Here is a 26,978-nt window from a genome sequence, read left to right as displayed (position 1 = left end):
GCCTTGTGCTCTATACACTCTACTATAGTAATATGTTTGATTTACCTGTGTTGTGTTTTTAAGTTTTTTTTGTGTATTTTTTTACTCCAATATTCCCCAAGTAGTTCAAAATGACTCTGTGGATTTGCTGTTCTTCCTTTTAATTATGTCTGTCAGGTGTGTAAATTTACTGTGAACGACATTTCAAATGTCATTAACATCGACACTGAGTTACAATTATTACTTCCCACCTCAGTAAAAGTCAACACATGGGCAGACACCTATAATTATCTATGTTAATTAAGGTAAATGATCCAAATCAATTAGCCTGCTGCTAATTACAAGCTCAAATTCACCTACGAGCCAAGTGCTAGCTAATAGTAGATCACTGTCAATGTTACTGTAGTTGCTGCAGACTCAGCTACATTACTATCAACAGCTTATTTATACTTGGTGCATGTATAATCTGTAATTTAACAAGAGCTGAAATTAATAATTTTCATCCGTTGATTATTTGTTGTTGGATGTATAAAATGTTAGAAAATGGTGGAAAGTCCTCAAAAGTTGTGTTCTGTCCACAAGCCAAAGATATTCAGTTTACTGTCAGCGGAGAGGAAAGAAATCAACCATTTAATTGATTATCAAAATAGATGGCAATTCATTTAATGGTTGATTAATTGGTTTATGTTTGCAGCTCTCATTTTGGCCTCAGAATAACAACATCTGCCATTAAAGTGAACTTAGTGAAGTAGCCAACATATAAAGGCGCTGCGAGTGCCCAGTCCTGCACGGCTAATTGAGCTAACTAGCTAACAGCAGCTACAGTTAGCAGCAGTGACGGGTCATTATCATGACAGCCCCCCTCTGGCCCCTCTTTTGTTTTGAGTATGAATTTGAAAGCCGGCCGATCCCTACATGCACCTTGAAGCTAATTTAAAAGACCAGAATATTTTCTAGTTTGATGGTTTGATGATTCATATAAATAAATATTTATTGTAGATGACACAGTTCAGCACATTCTCCTTGTACTCTGTTGACATGGCTGCTGGATACAGCTGAGAAAGTCTTACAGATGCTGGTTGAGGGATCAATAATGGGGTTTTTAAGTGATTCTTGTGAGGAATAGTAATGAATTAATTCATTTGAGAAAAACTCTTAAGTGTGTATTTATTATCAACGAAATACAATCATTTATAACCCATGCATGGTAGGAGGTGGGTTCCAATAACCTGTGCATCTGAGAGTTTCAGGCAGCCCAGTAAATGTCAACATTCAGTGCTTTCCAATAAGATTCCAACAGATGCCCCCGGATGAAGCGAGGGCCTGTTGTAACTGTCCAATCCCAGAGCAGGAATTGTATGAAACGTGCGCACTAAAGAAGAAATCGCTTACTGTACTGACCTTCAAGCTTCATGTGCTGCACAGCGCTCTCAGGCAGCGAGTGGAAGGAGTTCCCAGGGAAGTAGGCGGACGGGTAAAACACGTGGGGCTTCCTCTGCTTCAGGATGTGCTGCAGCAGCTCATACAGGACGTCACCTGCGGAGATGCAAAGTTCAGAGGTTACCCATACGTCTCCCCGCAGCGTTGTTGCGCCTGCATAAAAATGGGAAATTTAGCGTTGGCGTCATTCACAGAATCTGGTTCCCATTCTTCTTCCTCTATGCTTTCCAGGCAGCGGGGAGCTTGAGCAATAATGGAAGAGACGCTGAGGAGGCAGACACCGCAAGTACAGATGAGTGATGGTTTTCAGGAGAGGGCGTCGTGGAAACAAAACTTGTTTGTTACTAGAAAATGATTTCCTAACCCTGATGACCTGCTGAGTACAGAAGGGGCCAAAGAGGTAAATGTTCTGCACCCAGTGAGTTTACATACCTACATCAGGCGTCGCAGGCTACTTAGCAGACACCATGAACTCCATGTTGACACAAGCAAATGGGCCGTGGCTCTATACGACCCTGGTATTCTTCTTTAAGTGGCTATACAGTGGCAGGTGACGACGGGGCTCAAAGCCTGAGCAGGAAGTTCACCGAATCATTAACAGCTGTTTGTTTTGCCACGACTCCTCTCCCACAATCACAGGGCAGTCACACTGTTAGCAAATAACCTCAGGTGCAGTGGATGTGATTTTTAAGAAAGCCTGCCATCACACATTACCTTCAAGTTTACCATAACAAGGAAATGATTCTCATAAAGGAAGTGATGGTGAACAAACACACACAAACACACACGCGCACACACACACACACACACACACACACACACACACACCCCTTTCAGTTCTCACTTTCTGCTCCTGTGGCACTGAGTTGCAGTCCGGGGGAAAATCCCTGCTTCCTGATGCATTAAAGTTTGTTTCATTCTGGATTTATGTTTTCTGGGTTTTTGTTAAACGTTGAACTTTGTCTGAACGCTAAAAACCAAAGAATTTGTTTATCACCGTGAATCACAGTTAGAAGGAAATGACAGAAAACATCCAGTCATCTTACACTTAGTCAGAACATGAAACACCTTTGGCTTTAAGTGTTTCCCATTAAACATGTGCAGGTTGAAGCATGTAGCTGTGCTCAATAAAAGACATATGGAGTAGAAACATCGCTGTAACGTACTTTCACGAACCGTGTGTCGAATTATTGGAAGTCAGGTTGAGGCATTCCAGGGAAAGAATCATTTGAGCTTTCTCAAAGGAAAATATGGCACACGGCAGAGACTGATGGGAACTGCACCCTAACAATCCCCCAAAGGAGGAAATGGGACACATCACATGGCCAAAAAATGTGCTCTGTTCCCTAAACTGACGTTTTCACTGATGTCACCGACAACATGGCCGAAACTACCAACAATACCGAAATGTAATCAATCACTGACAGCTTTATCTCTTCACACCCCGTGCTTTTGTTTTGGGTACAAAAAATGTGATCAAACATGTGAAGTTGCTGACGCACGAGACCATTTCACAACAAAATGACGGCAGTGTCATGTAGCGATGACGAAAACCAGCTAATAAAAAGCTGCGAGGATCAGGCACATTTTCCAAAATGTTTTTTTTCCCCCCAGACATCAATTGCTTGACAGGATATGAAAGATTTTGCAGGGCTGAAATTGAAACATGCTTACAGGAGAATGACAACAGCTGTCAGCTGGAGCCACATCGCTCTGTAACTACAGATTACAGTCGAATAACTCAAAATGGACACAGGAAACACAAAACCTTTACTTACTTTCTGTTCAGTTGTGCGGTGGATTAAAAACGACTTTTTCAATTAATCAGTGTTTTAAAGTCAAATCAAAAAATAAATGCCGAAATACATAAAGATCTTAAATTATAACTTAAATTAATATTATTTAAATTATTAAATAGTGTGTTAAGTTACATAATGTTGCTTTAATACAATATCAATATTTAATTAGCATTTTTGATTTATTTCTTTGATTTTTATATTCATGCATTTGGTTCTGACTTCATTCATCCATTCTTTCCTTCACTGATACAGTTTTTTGTATTCACTGCAGCATGACATACATTTTTAATCCCACACGTTTCTGAACCTAAAATGACCTGAACCTACATTACCAGTTCTGTTACCGGCTGTGGAGGGTTCATCCTATGTCTTATCTTTATACTTCATGATGCCGATCACTCTTATCATCCCACTCTTCATGATGACTATCATCCTGACCCACACCACACAGTACTGACGTCGTCCCTGACTAACGATGTGTAGTGTAATATTTCCCACGACCACAAACAGAGGCTGACTCCTGATTCATTCATTGAAAAACAGACCTTTAAAAAACTCCCCAAATGAGAACTTTTTCTGCTTTATTTTCATGCGCCTGCCCGCTGGCGTTGCCGGGACAACAGTTGAGGTTGGTTCGTACTTCCTGATCAACCGTCTCCTACTTCCTCCCCCGGCAGCCGCTCTGTAACAGCTGCCTCCCTCCCCTGTCGCCTGACACTGCTGTCTCCCCTCCTCTGCTCCAGCTGACATTATTGATTTTTAAAGGGTGTAGTTTTGCTGTAAACACATTGATTTTAAAGCTGCACTGGCACAGGTTTTCATGTACAAATAAACTATAGTATGAGTCAAAACCACAGAGCACAGGAGCCAACATAAGGTCACAGTGTTTGCTGGGAGACTAGATGTGGTCATGGATGCTGATGTATTAAAGCATTAATTTTGTGACGGCAGGTGTCACTTTTTTCCCTGAGAAAAGCAGCTTTTACATACAATTGCGCCAATTTTCCGTAGTTTTTCTGGATGTCGTCAGTGTGTTTCCATGATCTTAAACCGTTCTTCCTTCCTACATGGTAGATCTTGTTTTCCAGTCTGGGTCTGGCTCCAGTTGGGCTTAAGAAAATGTCTAATGCAATCAATGAAAGTGACTCATTTGTTTAACTTTTCACTGATGTCTCCAGTTTTCCCAAGCCTGGAAGACACCTTTAATACCGTCAAGAAATGAGTGAAGAGGCGGGAGGCGTACCGGAGTGGGGGGATCGGTAGCGGAAGTCCTCCTTGGTGAGCAGCAGCAGGGCCTTGCCATTCATCTGGAAAGAGCCGCTGGTGATCGGCCGCAGGGCGAACTCCTTCTCTGCCCATCGCAGCCACTGGGCCACATCCTCCCTGCTCCAAAAGACTGGCTGCAGACCTGCAGGTGGAAATATTTGGGGAAAAAGGGAAAGGAAGAGGATGAACGAAAGGGAATTGAGACCAGGGTTTGATAAAAAAGCAACAAAGTGGAGGAGGAGGGGACAGGAAGGAACAAACGAAGGATGAACTCAGCACGGTGGCAGAAGGACGGGGGTGGGGGCGAGGAAGGAAGAAAGGAGGAAAGACAGGAAGGAGGGTAGGGTGAAGGGGAGAGAGTAAAGGAGGAGGGGAAGGAGAAGGGGGGGAGGGAGAGGAAGGAAGGAGGCAGAGGCAGTAAAAAGGATATTGAGGAAGTGGAGATAAAAGCCAAAAGGAGGGAGTGATTACGGGAACGGCAGCAGAGATAAAGAAAAAAAAAGATGAAGGAGGAGACAGAGTCAGAAAGGGAGAGGAGGTTAGAATAAAAGATTAAAAGATGATAGGTTAAGGGGAAGAATACAAAATGAATCACAGGCATAAAGAAGGAGGGGGAGAGGGTTATATGAAAAGAGCGTTATTTTATTTGATCTGCTGTGATCTGTGCTGTTCTTTGCTCTCTGAACTCCAACCAGGCACATCAGAGGACGGACAGTTTATTGGTTTGTGTAGAAACGGACAAGGACACATGGAGAGAAAGAGCGCAGAGGAAACAGCAATGACACTATCTCTTTTTTTCTCTCCTCCCTCGCACTCTGAAATGTTTCTTTCACTGCCGTGGGAACAGGGGTGTAAAACATCTGCACTGGTGACCAACAAGGGAAAGAATAGAGGAGAGTGTGAAGAAAAATCTTAACAAAAGCTCAGTTTCATGTGAATCTGGTCCAGAAATGATTATAGTTGTACTAAACATTTCCCACACCAGCTGTGAATGCAGAAATAGTCTCCTGGAAATGTTCTCTAGCTCAACCTCAGTTGGCAGAGCTCAAAGCATGACGTTTTTTTTCTGTGGACAAGTTAGCTAATCGTCAAAACCTGGGCAAAATCTAGACAGAAATGTAAATGGAGGCTAGTTTCAATGTCATTCATTTAAGCTGTTGAATTGCTAATGAGCTGACTAACCTTGAGGCAACACAATTGCTAATTTACCACCGGTAGCAACCACCATGGCTAAACGCTAAAGCTAATAAGTTGAGGTAACGGACACTTTCTATTTCTATCTTTATACAAAAGATGCGCTCTGGATTTTAATGTTGATAGTACTTTGTACAAGTACTACGTACGTTTTTAGCACCAGCCAGAGCCAGTGCCCAAGCCAGCTAGTTCAATGGCAAAGAAGAAATATACTTATATACATAAAAAACACAACAATTAAATTCAGTTTTTTCAAAGATGCAGTCTGTAAGAATTGAAAAGTCATACTCAAAAGAATTTCAGATGCCGTATCACCAGCTTAACTGCTTTCTGCTGTCAACTGTAGCTACCGTTAGCTAGTTAGCTCAGTTAGCTGTGCAGCTAGCGGTCTGGATTGGGAGCCTGGAGCACCGGGGAAGTGTTGGTGTTCACAAAGCTAGCACAGGAGCTTTGGTCCGGGATGAGGCAGGGCTAGCTGGTTAGCAAACTAAAAATGCTTTTCAACACAACATAGAAGTCTTATACTTCCCTCACAATCTGTTGATAATTTTAGTTTTAAATGTTTTCAACAAAAATTCTTAAGCATTGCACCTTTACTATATGTTGAAATAAATGTAATATATTAGCTTTTAAGGAAAACAATGGTAGCTCTATGACTAACCGACATCCTTGCAAACACTGTAACAACAACAGCTTGAACTAATGAGGAAATACATAATATTTAGTTCCTCCAAATGCAACTAAACACATTTGAGAGAATTCATATCAGCTGTGTGAACATTCTGAGTGTATGAAGTGACAGGAAATGCCTCAACATTTTCCTGAATATTAGCCAAATGTGCTAAAATAAAATTGAAATAATAAAATGAGCCAAATAGCAAAACTCAATAAATAACTATGCCAAGATTTCTTAGCTAATACCGGAGTACTAGGTCTTATTACATCAGCTTCCCCCTCTTTTACCAATTGTGTTTTTATATTTATAGTTACAGTTAAATCATCCAGATGAGCTTTTGTTTGATTATTTCTCAAACTGATAGTGTTGTTATTGTTTGACATAAAATGGTCCATGATCTCAGCCTCTCACATAAACATTTTTGACCCTTACCCGGGTTAAGGCAGATACTGCCACCTCATCATATCATTTTGCACTTTCTGTGAAACCCAATGATTTGCAGTATGACTCACCTCCCTCTCTTTTTCTATCTCTTTCACATGTACACACACACAAAAACAGACTTGCAACAGTGTACAGCCCCGATCAGAACCTCGGTGACACCCACACGGAGCATAACTACTCATTTCTTACATCTCACTTATCGCCCGGGCCTCAAACACTTCCTCTGGGAGTCGGACAGCTGTTATCTTTGGCCGCCAATGTCACTGTCACACAAGTAATAGGAACCTTGTGCTCGCTTTCAGGCCTCTTCCCCCCCTTAGCTCCCCCCCAGCCGTCAAACAGAGGAAGTTTTCACAGAGAGCAATCAATATAAAATGAAACCCTGTCTAGCTTGTCAGATTCCCATTTCTTCCCTTTCCCTTCTAGTCCTCTATATTCAGATAGCTGCAAGAGCGGTGCAGATAAGCCCGGGAAGGCCTAGGTTATCTGAGGCACAGCTTACAGCCCGTCAAGCTCTGACCCTCAGCTTGTCAACAGACATCCGAAGAAAGTGTCAGGGAATGGGATACAGGTGTTCCACAACCACAGGAGCTAGTGCTGGGCAGATAAGGAACTATATTTCTTCATATATTTTTTTCTTTTACTGGGTTTTTTTTCCCAGAGCATTGGCTTCCTGGCCACGGTAGAAATCATAGCAGGGCTACATTATCTCGCCTCTAGTATGTTTAATATACTTTATGTAAATGTGCTTGTTTTGATTTCCAATCTTTGGCAATTAAAGCTGATTGAGTATAAACTTTAAACAACAGTGGTAAGAGAAATCAGAGAAACTGAAGAGCTAAAATTTGGGTTTTACCTAAAATTGGTCTCTTTTGTATTTTCTACAAATGTTTAAACCAACTGAATATTTAAATGTATCTGGGCTATATAACAGGAATAGATCTAGGATGCACTGGAATACTCCATATCACTGACTTTCTATCAATATTGAATCAAGCTGCCATCTGCACTGAAAGCACCAGCTGTACGTCCGTCTCTCGTGGCTGACTTGTGAGAGCAGCGAGGCCGGGGCGGGCAGCAGTGCAGCCCGGGTCGCGAGGTCATGGCTGCGGTATGCTCTCTCCAGGGCTGGAGAGAGGTGCTGTTCTGCCAAAACCCCTCCGAGATCCGGTCTGCCGGCCTCAGCCATCTGCACAGAGCCCAAAGGAGGAAGCAACAAGGGGAGCAGAAGGGAGGAGGAGGAGGAGGAGGAGGAGAAGGAAGAAGGGGGCCCAAACAAACGTGTCCCGCAACGCACTTTGGCAGGAAGCAATCCAGCGTGGGCTCCGTTTCAGCACAGGAAACTTCCTGCGGTAAGGTTAGAGAGTGACGCCGGGAGGTGTATTAACAGACAGCAGCAAGACACAGACGAGAAAAGGAAGAGTGGAAACAGAAAGGAAAGAGCGACGAGAGCAGCAGCGGATAGAGTGTGACAGCGGGGGGAAAAAATGAAGGCAGATAGCAGGAACAAGAGGACTAAACAAAGATGCAAAAAGAGGAAGGAAAGGCGAACAGGAAGGGAAACAGATAATAAGCCCGAACTCAAATGTAGCTCACAGAGCGGGACGTCATGATCAGCCCTGAATTCTTGCTTGTCTGACTCTTTTGACTGTTCATACCTATTCTGGGATGTAACAAATATATGAAGGAAAGCCTGCAGGCTAGTTCAGGCGATCAACTCCAGTCAGCCACCGCACTCACATGGCATACTCTGATTCCAACATATATCCAAGGCACCCTTCATTATTATGGATCACCTGAAAGCTATGCTGTCACTTTCTGCTGCTGCCACTGTCAGAGCCGTTCATTCAAGTTCAACTCCACCCCAGCATCTACCTGAGGGCTCAGAGTCCCTGCTCTGCCGAGATTGGTACTTTCGTGTAAGTCCACGTGAGTCGGCTGATTGATCCAAGGTTCCGTAACAACTGCCAGTTCTAATTTTGATTGCAAATTTTTTTAAACTTATCGTAACATTTCGCGTTTACGGATTCCTCAAGGCAAACCTGTTTTTAAGTCTAATCTAGTCCCAGGTCTGTGGTCTGGATCTCAGCTTTTTGCTTTCAAGTCTCAAGGTAGATCACTCGAGTCCAAGTTTTCCTTTGCCTAAAATCAAAGTTCTTCGTACTTTGCTTACGTAACTTACGAGTCAAGTCAAGCGTCATGGGAAGATGAGTCAATGACCCGAGTCTCGAGTCCAAGCCTCGAGGTCTACAGGGACGATGTGAAAATTGTTTGTCACAATTAACCCGGCCCAAAAAATGTACGATTCACGATATTATCTCGATAATCATCAAAACATGCTCAAGACTCAAGACTTACAATAAAGATAATAGAATCCCTCTACCTTACATGTAGTTGAGAAACAAATATTTTCAAGGCATCACAGATCGGATACGTGTCTTGTTATGTGAACATCGTTTTTAATTGAAAGACAATCCAACTGTTTGCGACAAGAGCTGGACCGGGGTCACAGAGGTGGGAAATTGAGTGTGTTGGTCCACGGGGCAGACACCTTCCTCCAGCAGGCCTCTGCTGCTCTTTAGTTTGAACTCCATAGTATATTCAAACAGCTGATTTAACTCTTTTTGGGGGGGATACAATGGGCGAGCGGAGTTTTAATGAGCTATGGCTTTGAATTTTTAAATAAGATGGGAAATGCAGACTGTGGCATTTCAAAATATATCAGAAAAGCACTATTGGACTGCACTTTACAGGTCACTTGTGAGGATATTTACGATGATCCTGAGAAAAGAAATTCTCCACCGTCAACTTATCCCAAGTGCTTGCTATCGTGATCCGTAATAGTTCTTATATTGTTCCATCCTATATATCGATTACTAAGATAAATTGATCAATGTGTTGCAAATCAATGAAAGCAGAAGAGCTCAGATGACTGCACTGTATATATGAATCTGTCTCTGCAACCGGTTTCAGTTACCGTCTGAATGTTTAGGTTTGAAAGAAATCATGAGTCAAGTCACTCATGGTTTCTTCTTTCCATTGACGTGTCTCTTTGTCCTCTCACATCTCTCAGCAGGCTGCCAGAGACTATGACAGCTTTAGGTGAATCATGAAGATACACAGTCTTATCGACGCTGATCATTCTGATTTCAAGTCACACCGAAGCTGCCAGTTTCAAGATCTTATTTTTTATCTCATATCCATGTGATCTAGACAGGAACTGATTCTAAACACGATGGGAAACTTTCTGTCGCGGCGCAGCCAGTGAGACACAAACATCCTTTGCTTACTTAGAGGTGGAAAGAAAAATGAGAGGAGAGGAGGCGAAGAGAGAGCCCCTTCGACCCCGACACTCCGATCCTTCAACACATTCACACACTGATGTCCTCTCTGGCTGTCTTCTGTCAGAGAATCTCTTACAGATTTGTTACAGGAAGAAAAATCAATTTCAGTCTTCCTCATCATCAGTCCCTGCATCACAGGTTTACAGTGCTCATGACTGTGAATGCGTGAGAGTGTGTTTGTGTGTGTGTGTGTGTGTGTGTGTGTGTGTGTGTGTGTGTTTACATTGAATAAAAGCATCAAGCACGACAGGAGCGAGATCCCAAACCCTTGACTAAACCGTGGGCTCCTAATCCTCTCTGATGACACATAATTTTCACTCTGTGGTTTCTCGGGCCCCCGCTCATGCTCACTAACACACATACACACACACACAGGGCGCACAAGTTGCCAAGGCAACTCATAAGCGCTTGGGATGAATGAAGGGAAGAGGAGGATGAGATCACTGGTATCTTGTTTCGTTGTTGCGGTACAGAAGCCCTCAACTTCCCCTCACAGCCAGACGAGTTAATGAGGTCCGTCCTGCTGTGAGGCTTAAAAGGTCCCATCCAAAATCTCTGCTTAGCTCGGAACGTTTCTCCAACACTCACGCCACTGATATACTGTTGTTTCTTTTTCTCTCACCCAACTGGAAACTGCAACGACTGTGTGCTGTTATTTCGACTGACCAAAAAAAAATCACTTTCAACTTTCACGGCCACCTCGGGGGGCCATTTTAAAAGGTTTTGGGTTAATGTTCTTACAGCTCGATCCAAGCTCAGCAAAGAAGAACTGATGCTGTTCATTTTTGTTTTGTCTGTTTTGGATTGGACTGATCTGACTGAGTTTAGGTTAGGTTAAGTTGCTTTATTGGCAAGCTAACTCCAGTATCTACTCATCTAATTCTTCTAATTAGCGCTGACCCTTGGGGAAAAACTGGTGACTAACCAAAGTATAACCATCCCACATGCAATATAGAATGGAAATGGGAGGACCGACTCACAGCTCATAAAAGAGAAACAATTCTGTTGTTGCTACAGCAGGGGGGCAACTAATGATACATTCATTATCAGTTCATCGACGGATAATTTTGTGATTGATTGATTAATAGTTTAGTCTATAAAATGTCCCTAAATTGGAAAGAAAATACCTAACCCTGGCTCAAAAGTATGCCTTCCAGTTGTTTTCCGAACAATAACTCAAAACCCCAAAATAATGACTTTTCCATGCCATTTATAAAGAAAAGCACAAATCCCGTGAATATTTGACATTTTAGCAGAATTCATAAGTATAACTCAATAATAACATTGATGCTGTGCCAGAAAGTAACAAAGTGATACATTTTGAAAACAATTTTAGTGTATTGTGTCATTGTCAATTCTGAATACACTCTTTGATGGACTTTCACTGGTGAATGGTGTTCGTATGAAACATTAGACTACATTTAATGGTATATGAACTGCTGTCCACCCAGACTGAAGGTGCACCAGATGATGTATTAAAGTCATTCTGAAGGAAAAAGAGGACAATGAAACTGGGGAGCCGAGTGGATGCGACTAGCCTCACATCAAGATCTTACTCTCATGAAGAAAAGGAACATTTGTCTAAGATCCACATGGCGCTTGTCTAGAGTAGTCCTGTCATTGACTGCTTGGTCAAAATAAACATGTTTTATATAAGTACAGTATTTAGTAAAGAATTTGGGTAAACATTTAAGGAGAGGAGGGAGAGGCTAGAATTGCAGTGGTAGCTCAGCATCAGTGTTTTTGCTAGTTAACCTTACAGCTAGCTTGTATATTTAACTAGCTATAGTTTATGTCTTAGCATTAGCGTACTGGAGAGCATTGGGACATATTTTCGGAGAAGCTAGCACTACAATGTTTGAAGCTAGCATTACAATGTTAGCTTAACACCAGTGTTTTTGCTAATTAACCTTACAGCTACCAGATATACTTAACTAGGCATAGTTGATGTCAAAGCATTAGTATGTTGTATAGCATTGGGAAATATATTTGGAGAAGCTAGCATAACATTGTTAGCATTAACACAAGTGTTTTTGCTATTTAACCTTACAGCTAGCAGGTATTTTTAACTAAGCATAGTTGATGTCATCGCGTTAGTATGTTGTAGGTCATTGGAACACATTTTAGACGAAGCTAGCATTACAATGACCAGTGTTTTGCTAGTTAACACCATAGCTAAGTTCATTATACATCATTAGTATGTAGTAGAAAAATTGGGACACAGCTGATGCCTCTCGAGACATATTTAGACACAAATTCACCTCCTTACCAGCCAGTTTACTTTGCCTGTGGACAATAAAATGGATCCACAGCCAACAGACTGTTTTTAACTCTCCTTTTCTAGCCTGCTTGGTAAATATTCAGCCATTAAATAGACCATTTAAGTTTTCAGTAGCACTGGCTGATGAGTGAGTCAAAACAAAAGTTAAATCTTAGAATATGGTTGCCAAGTTCTCAGTCTCAGGTGCATTTTCAATAAGTGAGTAATAAGTAACAAGTAAAGTGCAGGAATTGCGTCAGAAACACAGTTATGGATGTGTTCAGCTTCTGAAGCGCGTCATACAATCCCGAGCATTTCCTTTCTCTTTATTTTAAAACTGGAACAAAAGTGCACGCATACTGTATTTTGAGTCATACTGGAACATGAAAGTCTCAGATATTGTCTTCTGTTAGAAACTCTAAGTCTAAATTTAGCCTGCACAAAGACACGACTCAGACGGAGGATTTCAGCGTAGCCTGAACTGAATGAACTATAACTAAATAAACAAGAAAAAGCACTGCTGCATCAGGAAGGCTGGGACTTTGCTCTCCAAACTCAAAGCTCCTTAGTCACTCAGTCCTTTAGTGAATGTTTGCCTTTTCTCTTGAAGCAGAAAGTAGGCGGATATTGGTCTTGCTATCTCAATAGAGAAAAGATTTTTCTTTCACCAGACAGAGGACGAGGAGGAGGAGGAGGAAGAAGGAAGGAGGAAGGTGGAAGGAGGAGGAGGGGGGCTGGCCGTGACCTTCTGACACCCTGACTCAGGGACATGTGGGTATGAGAGCAACACATCTCCACAGTTAATCCTCACAAACTATTCATCTCCGCTCGCTTTGTGTGTCTCTCTGTACATCGATTCCCTGTCAGGTGGGTGCGGCAGGGGAAAATCCACCTCCACACAAACACACACACACACACACACACACACACACACACTTTTACTTTTCAGTCAAGAGATCCCCCCCTCCTTTTTTTTCATATTCATCCTTTGCTTCCTCCACCAGCATGCACGTGCCTGTCCCCGTCCTGCAAATCTGGACTCCATCCAGTCAAAACAAACATAAAACAGATCATCAATCACACGGAACTTTTATGGCCAGGAAGTAGCGCGACCTGTTTTTGATAGCTTGTTGTTGAGCGCAGGAGCAAGCCGGCTCTTGTAGGTTAGTTCCTGAATCCAGCGTCAACTGCCACTCTTCCTTTTGTTCAGGAGCCAATCTCCCCTCCTCCTTTTTTTTTTTTTTTTTGAAAATGCAGAAGCTTCAAAGACATTTGTTAAATCAAAAGGCCCATGGTTGTCTGAACCCAACACACACACACACACACACACACACACACACACACACACACACACACACACACACACACACACACACACACACTGCGAACACTGTATAAACTCTTTGTTTTCTTTCCATGTGAAGAAAGTGAAGTCAGCATTTTGTCTAACACTTAGGTGATCACTTCTACTGAGGGCTTCCTGACAGTGTTTCATAACCCGTTTCGTCTTAAACAATGACTGCTTGTGAACTCTCGTCCCTTGTTGCACAAGTAAACCGTGACATAAACAATTTTGCATAGTCAAAATCTTTTTCTTGTAGCTTTTCCTGAACAAGTAATCACTGGTTACTGATTTCATTTACAGCCAAGTTTTTAATATTGCGGAGCCAAGTATTTTACTACCTACCACTAAAGATTGGGAGTGCTGTCTCAATCTTAATAGGTAGGCAGTGTTTCCCACACGTATAGTTTACTTGGCGGTCCGCCCAGGTATATTAACGGCTGCCTGTGTATATTTGGCACCCCATTTTAGCATTTCATATATATTTTTTTTTAATCCGTATGAGAGAATAACGCCATCCGCCGACAATTAATGTGACTCTGATGAAAAATAGCACATTTTTGAGTCTTTTCATGTCGTCAAATAGTGACCACCCCCCCACCATAAGTACACAGCCATTCTGTGTTCAAGTGTGTGTTTAATTTTGCAGGGTTTTCACATCGCATTTTCCAGAGTTACCTGTCAATGAACAGTGAACTCCGCCAACTCAACAACTAACAATCGATTAACTAGTCATAGGGAGTTCTATACAACATGTGAAAACAGGTGTATAATGTCTATTGAGTTGCTCTGGATGAGCGTTGTGAGCAGAGATAGGTCGGAAAGACTCCAAATGACTAATTCTGAATTCATGCCAAAAAGAAAACATTAGGTATGGGCCTATTTATAAAAGTCAGGAGCCCTGTAAAAATGACTTATTATTATTCATTAAATAGTGTTTATGGTCTTGCAATGCTCAAAGGAAATATACAAGCTATTCACAGCTGCAAAACATTTAAATAAATTACATTACATACACAGTGGTATGAAACCTCCAAAAGATGGTGGAAAACTAAAAAATATATTAGAGAACTAAATCTTCACAGCGTCTTTCAAGCCTAGAGGTTAAAGTAAGTATTGGCCATTGAATTCATACTCTAAACAGCTCCCAACATAGCCTTACAGCTAGTAAGCTCAGTTAGCCATGCAGCTAGCGGACATACGTACTAGCCAACTCTGCCCAGACTGGGAGCTCAGAGCACCAGGGGAATGTTGGTGCCGTTTTCTATTGGACTATCAGAGGTACAAATGGCTCGAGGCTAACAAAATTCTTACATATTGCACCTTTAGGACCCATATCACATGATCGCAGCATCCCCAATCAGTCCAGCTGGGGACATCTGTTGGACACCACCCCCCTCTCTCAGCCTGTGTGAAAAAATGTTGCCATCTCGGAGTTGAATAAGAATTGTTATTCCAAAGTCACAGTTTGAATTTATTATCTGTTTCTGCTGGTGTTAAACAGTAAAGAATGTTGAATTTCAAAAAAACTACTACATTTGTTGCATGTACATTAAAATTGAAAAGATGAGGAGTGAGATAAACGTGGGTGTTGCATTATGGGAAGTGTAAGATCCAGTTTTTCAGATTTTTGGACCATAATTGGGACTAAAAGTAAGGATATCTCAGCCCCTGGTGCTTTCATTCTGAAGATTTTTGTGTCTGTCTCTTGCACATCTGCCAACTTTCTGAGAGTACAATAACAAAACTCCCATTTCAACTTTCCTGCTCGAAATTGGAGAAATCTGTAGGTGGTCTGCTGGTCTGCTAAATACCCAGCATTTCTTATTCTTTTTCATTTATTCTAAACATGCCGGAGATATAAAACATATCAACTCCTGTCTGGAAGCAAAGAGCAACTATGAAACCAAAGTGTTTGTAGAGATGGAAAGAAAAGTGATTTCAATAACTCCATTTTTAGAAGAGCATTTGTGCGTTTGTGAATTTTCCTCTTAAATCCTGAAATCAACACGCCATCATTCAGTCTCACCAGTGTGTGTTCATTGTGGTGTTTAGAGTAAAGCTCTGTTAGAAACGCCATGTGGAGTGTGTCGCGAACAGGAAGAGAAGGGGGCTGCGCTCAGCTCACTCGCTGGCATGTGAGAACAGTTTCCCTTTCAGAGGAGAAAAGAGAGCCAGTTAAACACACACACGCGCACGCACGCACAGACACACACATACGCGCACACACACAACAACAACAACAACATTTATTCAGGAAGCGCCGTCTGCCCACTCAGGAAATTCCTGAGGACAAGAGCTGCTTCCAGGGGCAGGAAATTTCCCCTCAGAAAGACCAGACACACACACACACACACACATAAACACACACAGACACACACAGACACACACACACACACACACACACACACACACACACACACACACACACACACACACACACACGGCATACTTTATAACACCAATCCCCCCACACAGTAAAATGGGTAATATACCACAAAGAAAGAGAGAGAGAGAGAGACCAAAGGAAGTTGGTGAGGGGGGGGTTGCAGTCATGTACGGTAACACACACACACACATACACACACACACGCACAGACTATACACCTACACTACCTCTGGCAAGCTTTGCACAAAGACACAAGATTCACTCACACTCATCCACCCACTCATACAAGCATGCATAGTGCAAACCCAGCTGTGAGTATACACACACACACACACACACACAAGCATGCACGCACACACACACATACCGAGGAAACCAGCCAGTCTTGTTTCCATGGACATAGATTTTTTTTTTTTTTAATCACCCAGTAAGATATTTCTCCTGTTGCAGCTACTGTTCTGTGTAATTCCTGCATGTTTATTGTAAAATATCACTTTGGATGCCGTGTGTTTTAGGCCCTTAAATAATTCAGTGTTGTCCCAATGACTAGCTCTCGGTTGCGTCACACTCCAAGTACGTGGGCGCCGTGTCGAGCGACGTTTGCCTGGATTTTTCGATTGTATTAGAACCCCAACAAATCCAGTTCATCGGTTAAAATCAGCACTACTTCATTGCGAGTGAAAAACTCTCCAAGGCCATTTATTACTTGTCTCGGCACAGAAACACAAACAAGACATCACCGGTGGTTGACAGCATGCCTCCGCTAGCTGCTTACAGCTGTACATTAGTCCGCTTTTAGACCAATACTGCAAAAAACAAATTCACAGTGGAATCAAAAAATATTGCAGTAAATTTTTTTTACAAATGTGTAACTCACGTGATGTAATGTACCCATTAAAGCTATAAAGTCCAAGCATTTATTTGACGCGTGCCTCAATAAAACTGAGGTACATGCTCTTCAAATCACTCACTTAAAAACACTTTCTATGAAGCCCATGTCCACAACGCACAATGCAACACATTATGAATACACCTATAATGCGTTCAAATGCACCTGTAGAGCCGTATTATCATCGCCGTGAGAACTCATGGATATTCATAATGCTGTATAACAATAATCAGAACTCATTAAGACATCAGTGTCTATAATGCATTATAAATATTAGCATATGGCTGTTGTTTACACTGCAGGGGACATATTCCCACCACTTTTTGAAATAAACACATAAAGGCATGGTGAGTTAAAATGAGCCTAAAAGAAAGTAAATAATAATAAAAAAAGCTAGCACCACCAAATGTTAACTAGCAAATGAGTTTAAATGAATTTTGATGCTTAAAATCTCATGTGTTGAAGACCGTTGTCACATGTCCCCACCACTTCTCAACACAGTGACACCCTAGAATATCAGTGTAATGGATTATTTTTTTCTCTTTTTTTTCACTTTACTTGGAGCAAACAATAACCACACATAGTGATTTAAAACCCGCTTGTAATGTATTACATCAGCCTATTACACAGGGGATTTCTTTACTTTACTTAAAGCACCCAACGGCCACTTACAGTAACTCAAAATCATATTATAATGCATTATAGTGTTTATAATGCGTTATAAAATTATTATAATGTCTGACGGCTATGAGAATTTTAATACACTATGATCCTTGCAAAAATTGTGAGTGACCAGCAATTATTATATTAAGTATTGATACCTGACCTTATAAAAGAATGAAATTATAATGAGCTCAATATTCTTGAGTGCTAATAACTATGATTAGACAGCATTCTGGGTGCATTATAGCACATTATAGTTCATAATGTGTTATGATGCAGTCTAGACATGGGCTCCATAGAAAGTGTTACCACACAAGGAAATAGAAAGATGGAATAAAGGGGTAGTTCAACATTTTGGAAAGTGTGGTAACTCCCTTTTCTTGCAGAAAGAGTAGGACGAGAAGATTAATGCCACTCTTAGATCTGAAGCTCCAGCCAGGAGACGGTTAGTATAGCTTAGCATACAGACTGACATACATTTTTCTGAAAATGTTTACCTCGTTGTCACAGCCTTTTTATATTTGTCTTCTATGAAAATCTAAAGTGTTATTCTCAATGTTGTGTCAATGTGTCCCTGTGGTTTTGAAAACGGTATCAAATATCGATATTTTTCAAGTTGTTGTATCAAAGTTAGCAATTCCTGTATCGTGACAACTCTGATATCTTGTTTGTTTTACTTGAACAAAACCCAAAGTGTAGAAAAGTTATGGTTTCACTTGGGTTTTATGTGCTCAACCTTTTCATGCTGAAGTCTTGTTGTCACCTTGGAGGTTATCAGGCAGCCGGTACAGACTCAGTCTAGTAAGTGTATACTCCAGGATCCATGGCTTGGTTAGTAACAGAACTGAGTAACGAGCATAGACCAGATGTTGCTCTATATTATGGTAACTAAGCAGAAGCAGGAGCTGTCTGAGGTTTTATGTTTTTTACTGGTAATTATAAGACATAAATATTAATTATTCAACTTTTGGTAGTAACATTGTTATATTTCATTTGTATACATTTCATCTTGTGTCCCTGTATATTTATCACAAGTACAATGCACTGAAAATGCAATTTAGCTGTAACATCATTTCACATATTCACTTTATAAACTAAATAAACTCCATACAGAGTGCTTCTCAGTTTTCATTCATTCAGTACTTTATCTTTCCATGCTTGTGTTTTTGTTTTTTTTTACAAACTAATACAGTAATTTAGATGCATCTTTCTGTACAGTTTATTTATTGCTTTGAAACTGCCAACTGCACTTTAATTCAAATATTGCACATTCACCTTTATTCAAATCTATTTTATCTGCCTATACAATATCTATGGTATGTATTTACTTTGCCATTAACATTGAGCATCTCAGGAAAAAAACACTTCTTCAGAACGATCTTATCTCTTAAATTTCATGTTACTAAAACCACATTTTTGTCACACTGCACAAAATCAGAGGCGTTCATAGGAAAATGTCTGTTCTAACGAATGGAAAGAATTATTCCAACTAATTTCACTGGAAATTCAGAGAAGAACAGAAAGGACGCACAAAGAGGAGAACATGAATAACCTGCTAATGCACAAAGGGGATGACAAAAACAACAAAACACAAAAGGATGAAGCCAAGGATCTAAACAGGAAGGAAGTTAATGAAAATAGAAGTAAGGGAGTGAACAGAAAATAATTCATTACACACATATTCTCATGAGGTTTGGGTGTGTAGTGTGTTACAGTGATGTCTGGCTGAATGGGTTAAATTCGAGTCTGGTAGCATTCTTTAGTGTGAGGAGCAGGCTGCAACTCTCCCCGATCTAATCCACTTCCTCCCCAGGAAATGGAGAAGGCGGATTTCTGCCCACACTGCAATTTCCTCCCTCATTCTTTTTCTTTCTGTCTTTTCCCCCCCTCTCCTCCTCCCTCTCCTCCTCCCTCCTCCTCCTCCTCCTCTCTTCCTTCCCTCTCCCCCCTCAGGACAGAACTCCCTCTGAGTGTGGGGGTTAATGGACGGCTTGTTTTCCAGCACATGTGTGTTTAGACAGGCGGGAGGAGAAAAGGGGGCGAGCAGAGGTGTTTCAGCCTGTGTGCGCGGTGACAAAGACATGTTGCCGTCTGTCTGACGGAGGAGAGTGGATCCCGACCAGCGGCGGCCATAAACTAAACACCGACGAGAAAAAAGAGAAGAGACATTTTCCTGCAGAAGCGTGACAGTCATGTCTGTGTGAGGAACTGTGTTTGAAATCTGATTAAAACAAAGCAGGACTTCCACATGTCTGCGGATGTGAACTGACCCATCGGTTTACTCTGCAGGAAACTCAACGCGGACCTGTTGAGCGTTCTTCCTTTTTCTGCAACAATGCAAAAGAGGAAGTGGGCTGAGGGAGTTTCCTGCGCGTCTCATCCAGCCTCAGCCGGTAAGCCGCCCAGCCCATCGCCCCCACAAGAGCCCTGAACTTCACACTTGCCAGAAAAAAATAAATAAGCTGGTTAAATATTGACGGACGCATGGACAAAGCGGCGCAGGGTTACTCTTTGAACATGGAGCATATCTCTTGGCACGGCTCCAGCCACGCCTCCTCTGTGATTGGCTAAGCAACAGTGAGCCAACGCAACCGAACCGAAGCCCCGGAGAGTCATAAATGTCACAGTGTTGCTACATTTCATTTATTTACACCATTTCATAACCATATTTCACCGACTGCCTCACCTGCACACTGTTTGTTTCTCACTTTGCTTCCTCTATTGGTTCAATTAACAAAACAAAGTTCAGGTAGTGTTGGATCCAAACCAGTTCAGGTAAATCTAAGGCCTGGAAATGGTTTTCCTTGTCTCTTTTCCCCGTCCTATACATGTGGTTTGTTCTGACTCAAAGTAGCCAATTACTAGACAATCAGTGCTTCTAAACAAAAGCTAAATGACTTCCAGTGTCTACTAGAAGTCATCAGAAACGAGTCTGATTCCAGTTACTCTAGCTAATCGTGACATGTTGGTCCTTTCAACTCGGCTGTATCATACAAGTTTAAGTTACTGGTGTTTAAAGGGACACTCATAAAAGGCCTGAAAACTGGCAATGTGGGTAGTCGGACTACGCAGTGACGATCCAATATGAACCAAGATTCTGTTACTGTTTCACCTTCTTCACGCCTCATATGTTTCAAAAACATATTTGAGTGTACTGTTTAGCTGTTACGTTAATACAACCGTTTGTTACAAAGACCTCTATTTTGTGCCGGCTTGAAACTAGCCGAAACCAAGCCCTCCTCAGGCGGGAGTCTTTATAAGTCTGGTGTGGCGCAGGAGATGGTGTGTCTTCTTACACAAACACGTCATCTCTGTTCTTGAGGTCTAAGAAATGAGTTGATTTGCAAACCTGATTTTTAAAAATATTTTAAATCCTACGTTGTTAACATCTACAGAAGGTTTGCTCGCTAGTAGTTTTCTTCTTCACAGCCTTTGTCAGCCCATTGCCACATTAAAAACCAACAGCAGGATATGAATCGTGTCCACATGCCCACGTGTCTTAATGAGCAATACAAACAAAACTCTGTAGTGCTACAAGTGGTCAAAATCTCCACAGGGTGCCTTTAATATGGACCGATTTTAGCCTGATAATCAGTCTGAATTGCCTTTTTATCCTACCTTAGCACCGAGTCTGACAACATGTTCATGTTAGCTCTTTTCTGTTTGGGAGTGGGGGGTTATTTATTAAGCCCTCAGACAGCTGTCATTTTACAAAAAAACACATTCAGTAAAGGATGCTAGTGCAATTAACTCCACGTCAATCAAAGAAATCTGTCCATTTAACGTGCAATATGCAAGAACTGGCCACCTGTTGAATTCAATTATTAAAAACAAAAAACGGGTCAGCATATCCCCAGAGGAGCAGCTCACTTCTGCTAACTACGGCTGCCATTAGCCATTCAGCTCGTTTAGCCTTGCATCTACTGGTCCAGACTGGGAGCTCAGAGGACCAGAGCAGCCCCACTGAGACATGAGCTGTGGACAGCTAGCTGGTTAGCATGCCAACTTCAGCAGGTATTTCTGCAACCCAATATATTGTAACAGTATACAAGTAGAAAAGAGTCATCCCATCAGTCAACTGACTCCATAACAATAGCTGAATACAACAATGACTAGCTTCAGTTTGCTAACAATAGCTAATATTAGCCACCTTAAGCTATTGGTTGTAAAATGAAAGTTTTTAGTTTTTAACTTTTTCTAGGTGAGAGGAGAAACATGTTATTTCACTTTAAGAGTTGTTATTTTTATGAGTCTTTTTTTTTTCCTTCAGCTGCATCAATGTGTATGTGTATGTTCTGTTACTGTTTTTCAAGGTTTATAACATCCCCACTCTTGAACCAGCCTAGGCTCTGATTGGCTCGGTTGTCAGGATCATGGCCGTCACTGAGCACCTTTCTTTCTCACCGTAATGGCAAAACATTTTGCTGCCTCTATTTACTCAGAGATTCATTATTCTTAATACAGTAGCAAGCAGGGACTAATTCACCTTGCTGATGCATTCAAGGGGGTTCAAGGATGCTTCTAGCTCAAAGGTCAGAAAAAATTTAAATTAAACATGTTGTGTATTGAAGGGCTATATGAAAAATAGGATCCTTGAAGAAGAAAACATGCAGATACATAATGGATGAATATTAGCGTTCGTCCAGCCTTACTTTGTCCTGTTTGTCATTCAAACTGTGACGAGCTGCATCCATTTCCTACACTTCAGTTTTGAGGTTTTTTTTGTTCCTCTTAGTTCCTTCTCCCCGGCCCTCAACCTATTATTTGTCATCCTTTCCTCTTCAATCATTGCCAGCCCCTGTGTGCTCTCCGCTCTGCATTATCTGTACCCGACTGTGCTGTAACTGTTGGTCATTGCAACCAGGTCTGTCAGTTCTGGTCCAGTGGAAGCGTGTACGGTTCAGGTGTCTGACCCCCGGTTCTGCCTCAGCGCCTCCCAGCTGAGAGGTCCAGCGTGACTGGGCCGGCGCTCATGCAGTGATAATGATGTGTGTGTTGTCGTGATTGGATGTGATAGGTTTTAACTATTGAAGTGATATTTCGCAACGTTTTGTTTTTTTGTCATTCACGTTGGCCCTTTTGATTCTGACAGACTGTCTACAGCTTCTGTTTGCTGTTCTAGCCTCTCTGATATCACCACCTGCAGCAGAAGCTCAAATTGGATCTACAGAAAATCCAAAAATGTCACAGTCCCGCCCACACGGCTTGATTGACAGGTGGTTTATGGGATGAGACGAAAACAAATATCTTCCAAGATCACAGCTTCAACCTTACAGAAACATTTACAGTGCAAGGTACTAAAAACACGGACAAAAATCAATCTGTCCTGTTCAAATGACCGACTGATCAATGTGTGTAGGAGTCACTGCTCATCTGGTTGTGTGTGTGTGTGAGTGTGTGTGACTCACGCAGGTGCGCAGGCAGCCTGGCAGGCTCGTCCTCCATTCGGCTGGCTGGCCTCGCGGCGGGAGCATGGACGGGGGAGGAAGTGGAGTTTGGCAGCGGGTTCGCGGAAGGACTGAAAGAGCTCCTCTCCTGCTATGAATAGACACAGAGACACAAAGCATGGCTCACAAAGCTCCACGATGCACCGGCCCTGAACCCAAACAGCCCCAACGCCAACTCGCCTCACCTCACCTCGCCGTGCACCCACAACATCGGCTAGCCGCGGCCTCATCCCTGTACACAGAGGAGTGTGTGCGTCTAAAAAAACCGACACACGGGGTTGTTGTGCTGTGAAGACGTATTCTGGAGACACAAATTTTCTAAATGCCGTACATGCTTTAGCACGTGTTGCTTCTTTAAGTCCTACACCAACATGTTGTGTTTGTAAAGGTGGCTTCAAGATACATTAGAGGCTCAGAAACAAAGCAGCTGGATTTCCATCAGCAGCTGTTTGCTTTAGTGTTGTCAAAAATGTTTATTATTTGAAACGATTTCTATAATCGCTTTTTGCAGTATCGACCGTCCAGTACCATCTGCATTCTCCTCTCCGACAGCTATGTAATACGTGCACCGCTGTAGTGCCCGCATGGTCCCACCACCTCCAGGAGTACATTAACTAAGAGGCTGTTGTGCTTGACACACAGCACACAAGCCTTGTTATATGCATCTTTGAATAAAAAATGTAATTGTAAGCCATCAATCTGGTGTCAGTTTTTCCCCGTTGTATCAAACTTAACATCGAATTTCACTATTTTTCAAGGTATTGTATCGAAGTTAGACATTCCAGTATCATGACAACACCGAGAGGTGAGGTGTGAGGAAGCTTGAGGTGACGTCTTTAAATCGTACGACCAACAGGTGAAAAAATATTACAACCTCGACCAATGTCCATTTGTTGGTCAGTTTATCGTAAGGGTTTACACAAAAACAGGTTTCCATGAGACGTGGATGGACGAAAGGTCTTGACCCAGAATCGACCCCTTTAACTTTCTGGTGCAGATCCAGACAAAGGGACGAATCCAGGAATTTTTTCTCACTTGTTTTTAACATTGCGAGATCAGGCATTTTTCAACATTTTTGTTAATGTCTCGGAGTAATTGATGGATCTTGATAAAAAAAAAAAAATCGGGCGTATTTAGTTGGCTGGTATCTATGAGTGAGTACAGTTTGATGCAGATCGTAGATCAAGTCAGTTTAAATTATGGATAAACAGTTATGAGTGGTTTAATTTAGAGTGATACAAGGATGTTGAGTTTTGGATTAGGCTTGACTGAATGGGCCTTGGCGGAGGTATGCACCAAGATCAAGTAATGAGACTTCAAATGACAAACCCGAACTACAATCCCACAGCATCGATGTTTGACAAGTTGGGAAACTCAATGCGTCAGTATTTGACGAGTTGGGAATGAGACTTAAAAATTAACTTTCTTACACATTGGACCTTTAATCATTTGATTACTTTAATGCCATGGCATGTCACAAAAATGTGCTAAAGGGTTAGTTTTGTATGAGACAACACAGAGTGACAAAGCGGCTCGTGTATTTGACGACTTGAGGTGAGTGTGTGGCTAACCACATATGATATTAGCCAGTTAGCTGCACGTCACTGTAGGGGTCCCTGCTGCGTATCCTTATCAGCTAAAAACGTTGCAGACCTCTGGTTTAATGGGTGCAGTGATTGACACAATTATTCAGCAACTGTTTTGATTTGTCTGGTTTGTTGTTTACGTTATTTTTCAAGCAAAAAAATGTCAAACATTTACTGGTTCTAACTTCTTATTCAACAGAATTTGCCACTTTAGTTGGTCTTGTATTCTAATAAACTGCAGATCTTTCATTATTATTAGTAGTAGTAGTATTATTATTATTATTATTATTATTATTATTATTATTATTATTATTACACTGTTTATTAAGGGGGATAACTGTTTTAAGACTTCCCCCTCAGCTTACAGAAACTTTGATAGACATTTTAACTGTTTTCTGACATTTTATAGAATCAATCAATTTATTTAAAAAATAGTAAGCAGATTAGCCAATAATGAATATGAATGATAGCTGCAGCCCTTGAATAAACATACAAGTGAGGGAAAATGACCAATATCGGATTCAGACCTCAGAGTCATTTTTAATCCTGTCATGGAAAACTGTAAACCCTGATCATTTAAATAAATGCTGTATTTCAGAACTTGATGGATGTTTCAAGGATGTATACGGACGCTATTTTAGTCCCTTGTCTTCATGCGTCAGTACAGGCCAGATGTAGTGGCAGCAACAACCAGTAGTGATTGCAGTACTTTATTAAATGTATTTTTACCATTTTTATTTGCCATAAGTTGGGCAATATATTGATATAATATGGTCATTGTGATATGAGACTACATATCATCTTAGATTATGGAGGTATTGTTAGATTGTAATGTGGCATAAGTGTTTTCTTTTTCTGGTTTTGAGGGCTGAATTACAGATAAGTGATGTAATCTTCTGAATTTACCAGACTGCTCTACTTAGTCATTACATCCACATTACTGATGATTACTTATCAAAAATCTCATTGAGTTAATATTTTGTAAGTATCAGTAGCCATCCCGACAATATGGTCGCAATATTGATATCAAGATATCAACATTATTTTAAGGCCATCACGCCCAGCCCAGACCTGAAGCAATACCAGTTACCTCTCCAGTCGTGAACCACAGAGCAAATACTCCATCCATGTTTGAACATGAGGAGAATCAAATGAGCATCAACCCTTAGCTGAGAAGTGTTCCTGTGTGAAATCAGATCCAATCATCAACAATTGATGGATTTTTAAAAAAAGTCACAAAAAAGAAAAACATTTCCTGGTTTCAGTTTTGCAAATGTGACGATTAGCTGCACTTCTCAGTTTTGTACGATTCTAAATGAGATAATTTGAGGTTTGAAATGTTGGTCTGACACATCCAATAATTTGTCACCTTGAGCGGTAGGACATTGAATGATATGCATATTCTTCCACGATGACAACAGATGTTATTTGCAGCCGTCTTCAGGATACTCTGAGATTTTAGACACTCTCGCTCTGCTATTGTGCAGCACACTCATTGAATGTAGGTTTTAGGTATGAGGTTTTCCAGTTTGCGGTCTTTCTCTGTTGACTGCTTTCCTTTCCTGTAAATGAGGGCAGAACATGAAGCCACTTCATTTTCTTGAGGAAATGAAGCTTAGTTTTTTTTGCTTTCACTCCCACCAGTTCCACTACACCGTCACCACCCAGCCACTCTGAGACCTGCGACACTGTGTGCACCAGGAATTTCCTGGGGACGCCGAGCAATAATCTTTAAGTCTTTTATTTCCTCCCCTCAGAGGCGAACGCTTCTCTACTCTGGCTTGACAATCATTTTCTAAAAATTCAGTTTTCCAGACAGAGGTTAGGTTAGTGGTAAGGCGACAGTCAGGCCAAAGCTTGTGATTAAGATGCTGCAGGAGAGGCAGAGGGATTTGCAGTATGAAGGTGATGGAGAGTTCTTCTCACAGGGGAGTGCTGGTCGCTCTTCAGCATGCAACTGCAATCGAGCGTTGACATCAGACTCACTAATGAGAAGACATCCCTCATAAACAAAACACCATATTACACTTCCAGTCGCTGAACAGCTTGTACTGTTTTCAGGCCAACATTAAAAAGGGGCACTTTGTAGTTTTGAGGATATTCAAACTCAGAATTTGAACACTCAGTTTAACTCAGAAATATTTATTTTTTCTATAACTAAATAAAGAAGGTCCCCAGAAAACTGTTTAAAGCTAGACAGGTGGCGGGGTCTGCCACATATAAACAAAGTATAACAGGATGAAACTGTGTTGTTCTTTAA

At 41.5% G+C, this 26,978-nt stretch overlaps 1 protein-coding gene across 3 annotated transcripts in view; it reads right to left on the bottom strand.

The window, feature by feature from the left end:
- Window positions 1-26,978, bottom strand: part of etv6 (ETS variant transcription factor 6) — a 39,284-nt gene that overhangs the window by 4,350 nt on the left and 7,956 nt on the right. For 2 of the 3 annotated variants that reach the window (XM_084345112.1, XM_084345111.1), the window contains exons 2-4: window positions 23,094-23,220; window positions 4,462-4,626; window positions 1,381-1,515 (exon numbers count right to left, since the gene is read on the bottom strand). In XM_084345112.1, the coding sequence (XP_084201238.1) occupies window positions 1,381-1,515; window positions 4,462-4,626; window positions 23,094-23,130 (337 nt within the window). In that variant the 5' untranslated portion in view covers window positions 23,131-23,220. Of the gene's footprint in view, window positions 1-1,380; window positions 1,516-4,461; window positions 4,627-23,093; window positions 23,224-26,978 lie in introns of all 3 variants that reach the window. The other variant, XM_084345110.1, reaches the window with a different exon arrangement.

The sequence above is a fragment of the Pagrus pagrus genome, assembly GCF_965226575.1.
Source record: "Pagrus pagrus genome assembly, chromosome: 23".
Lineage (NCBI taxonomy): Eukaryota > Metazoa > Chordata > Actinopteri > Spariformes > Sparidae > Pagrus > Pagrus pagrus.
The sequence above is the reverse complement of the archived record's forward strand: the minus strand, read 5'-3'. Positions and strand labels throughout refer to the sequence as shown.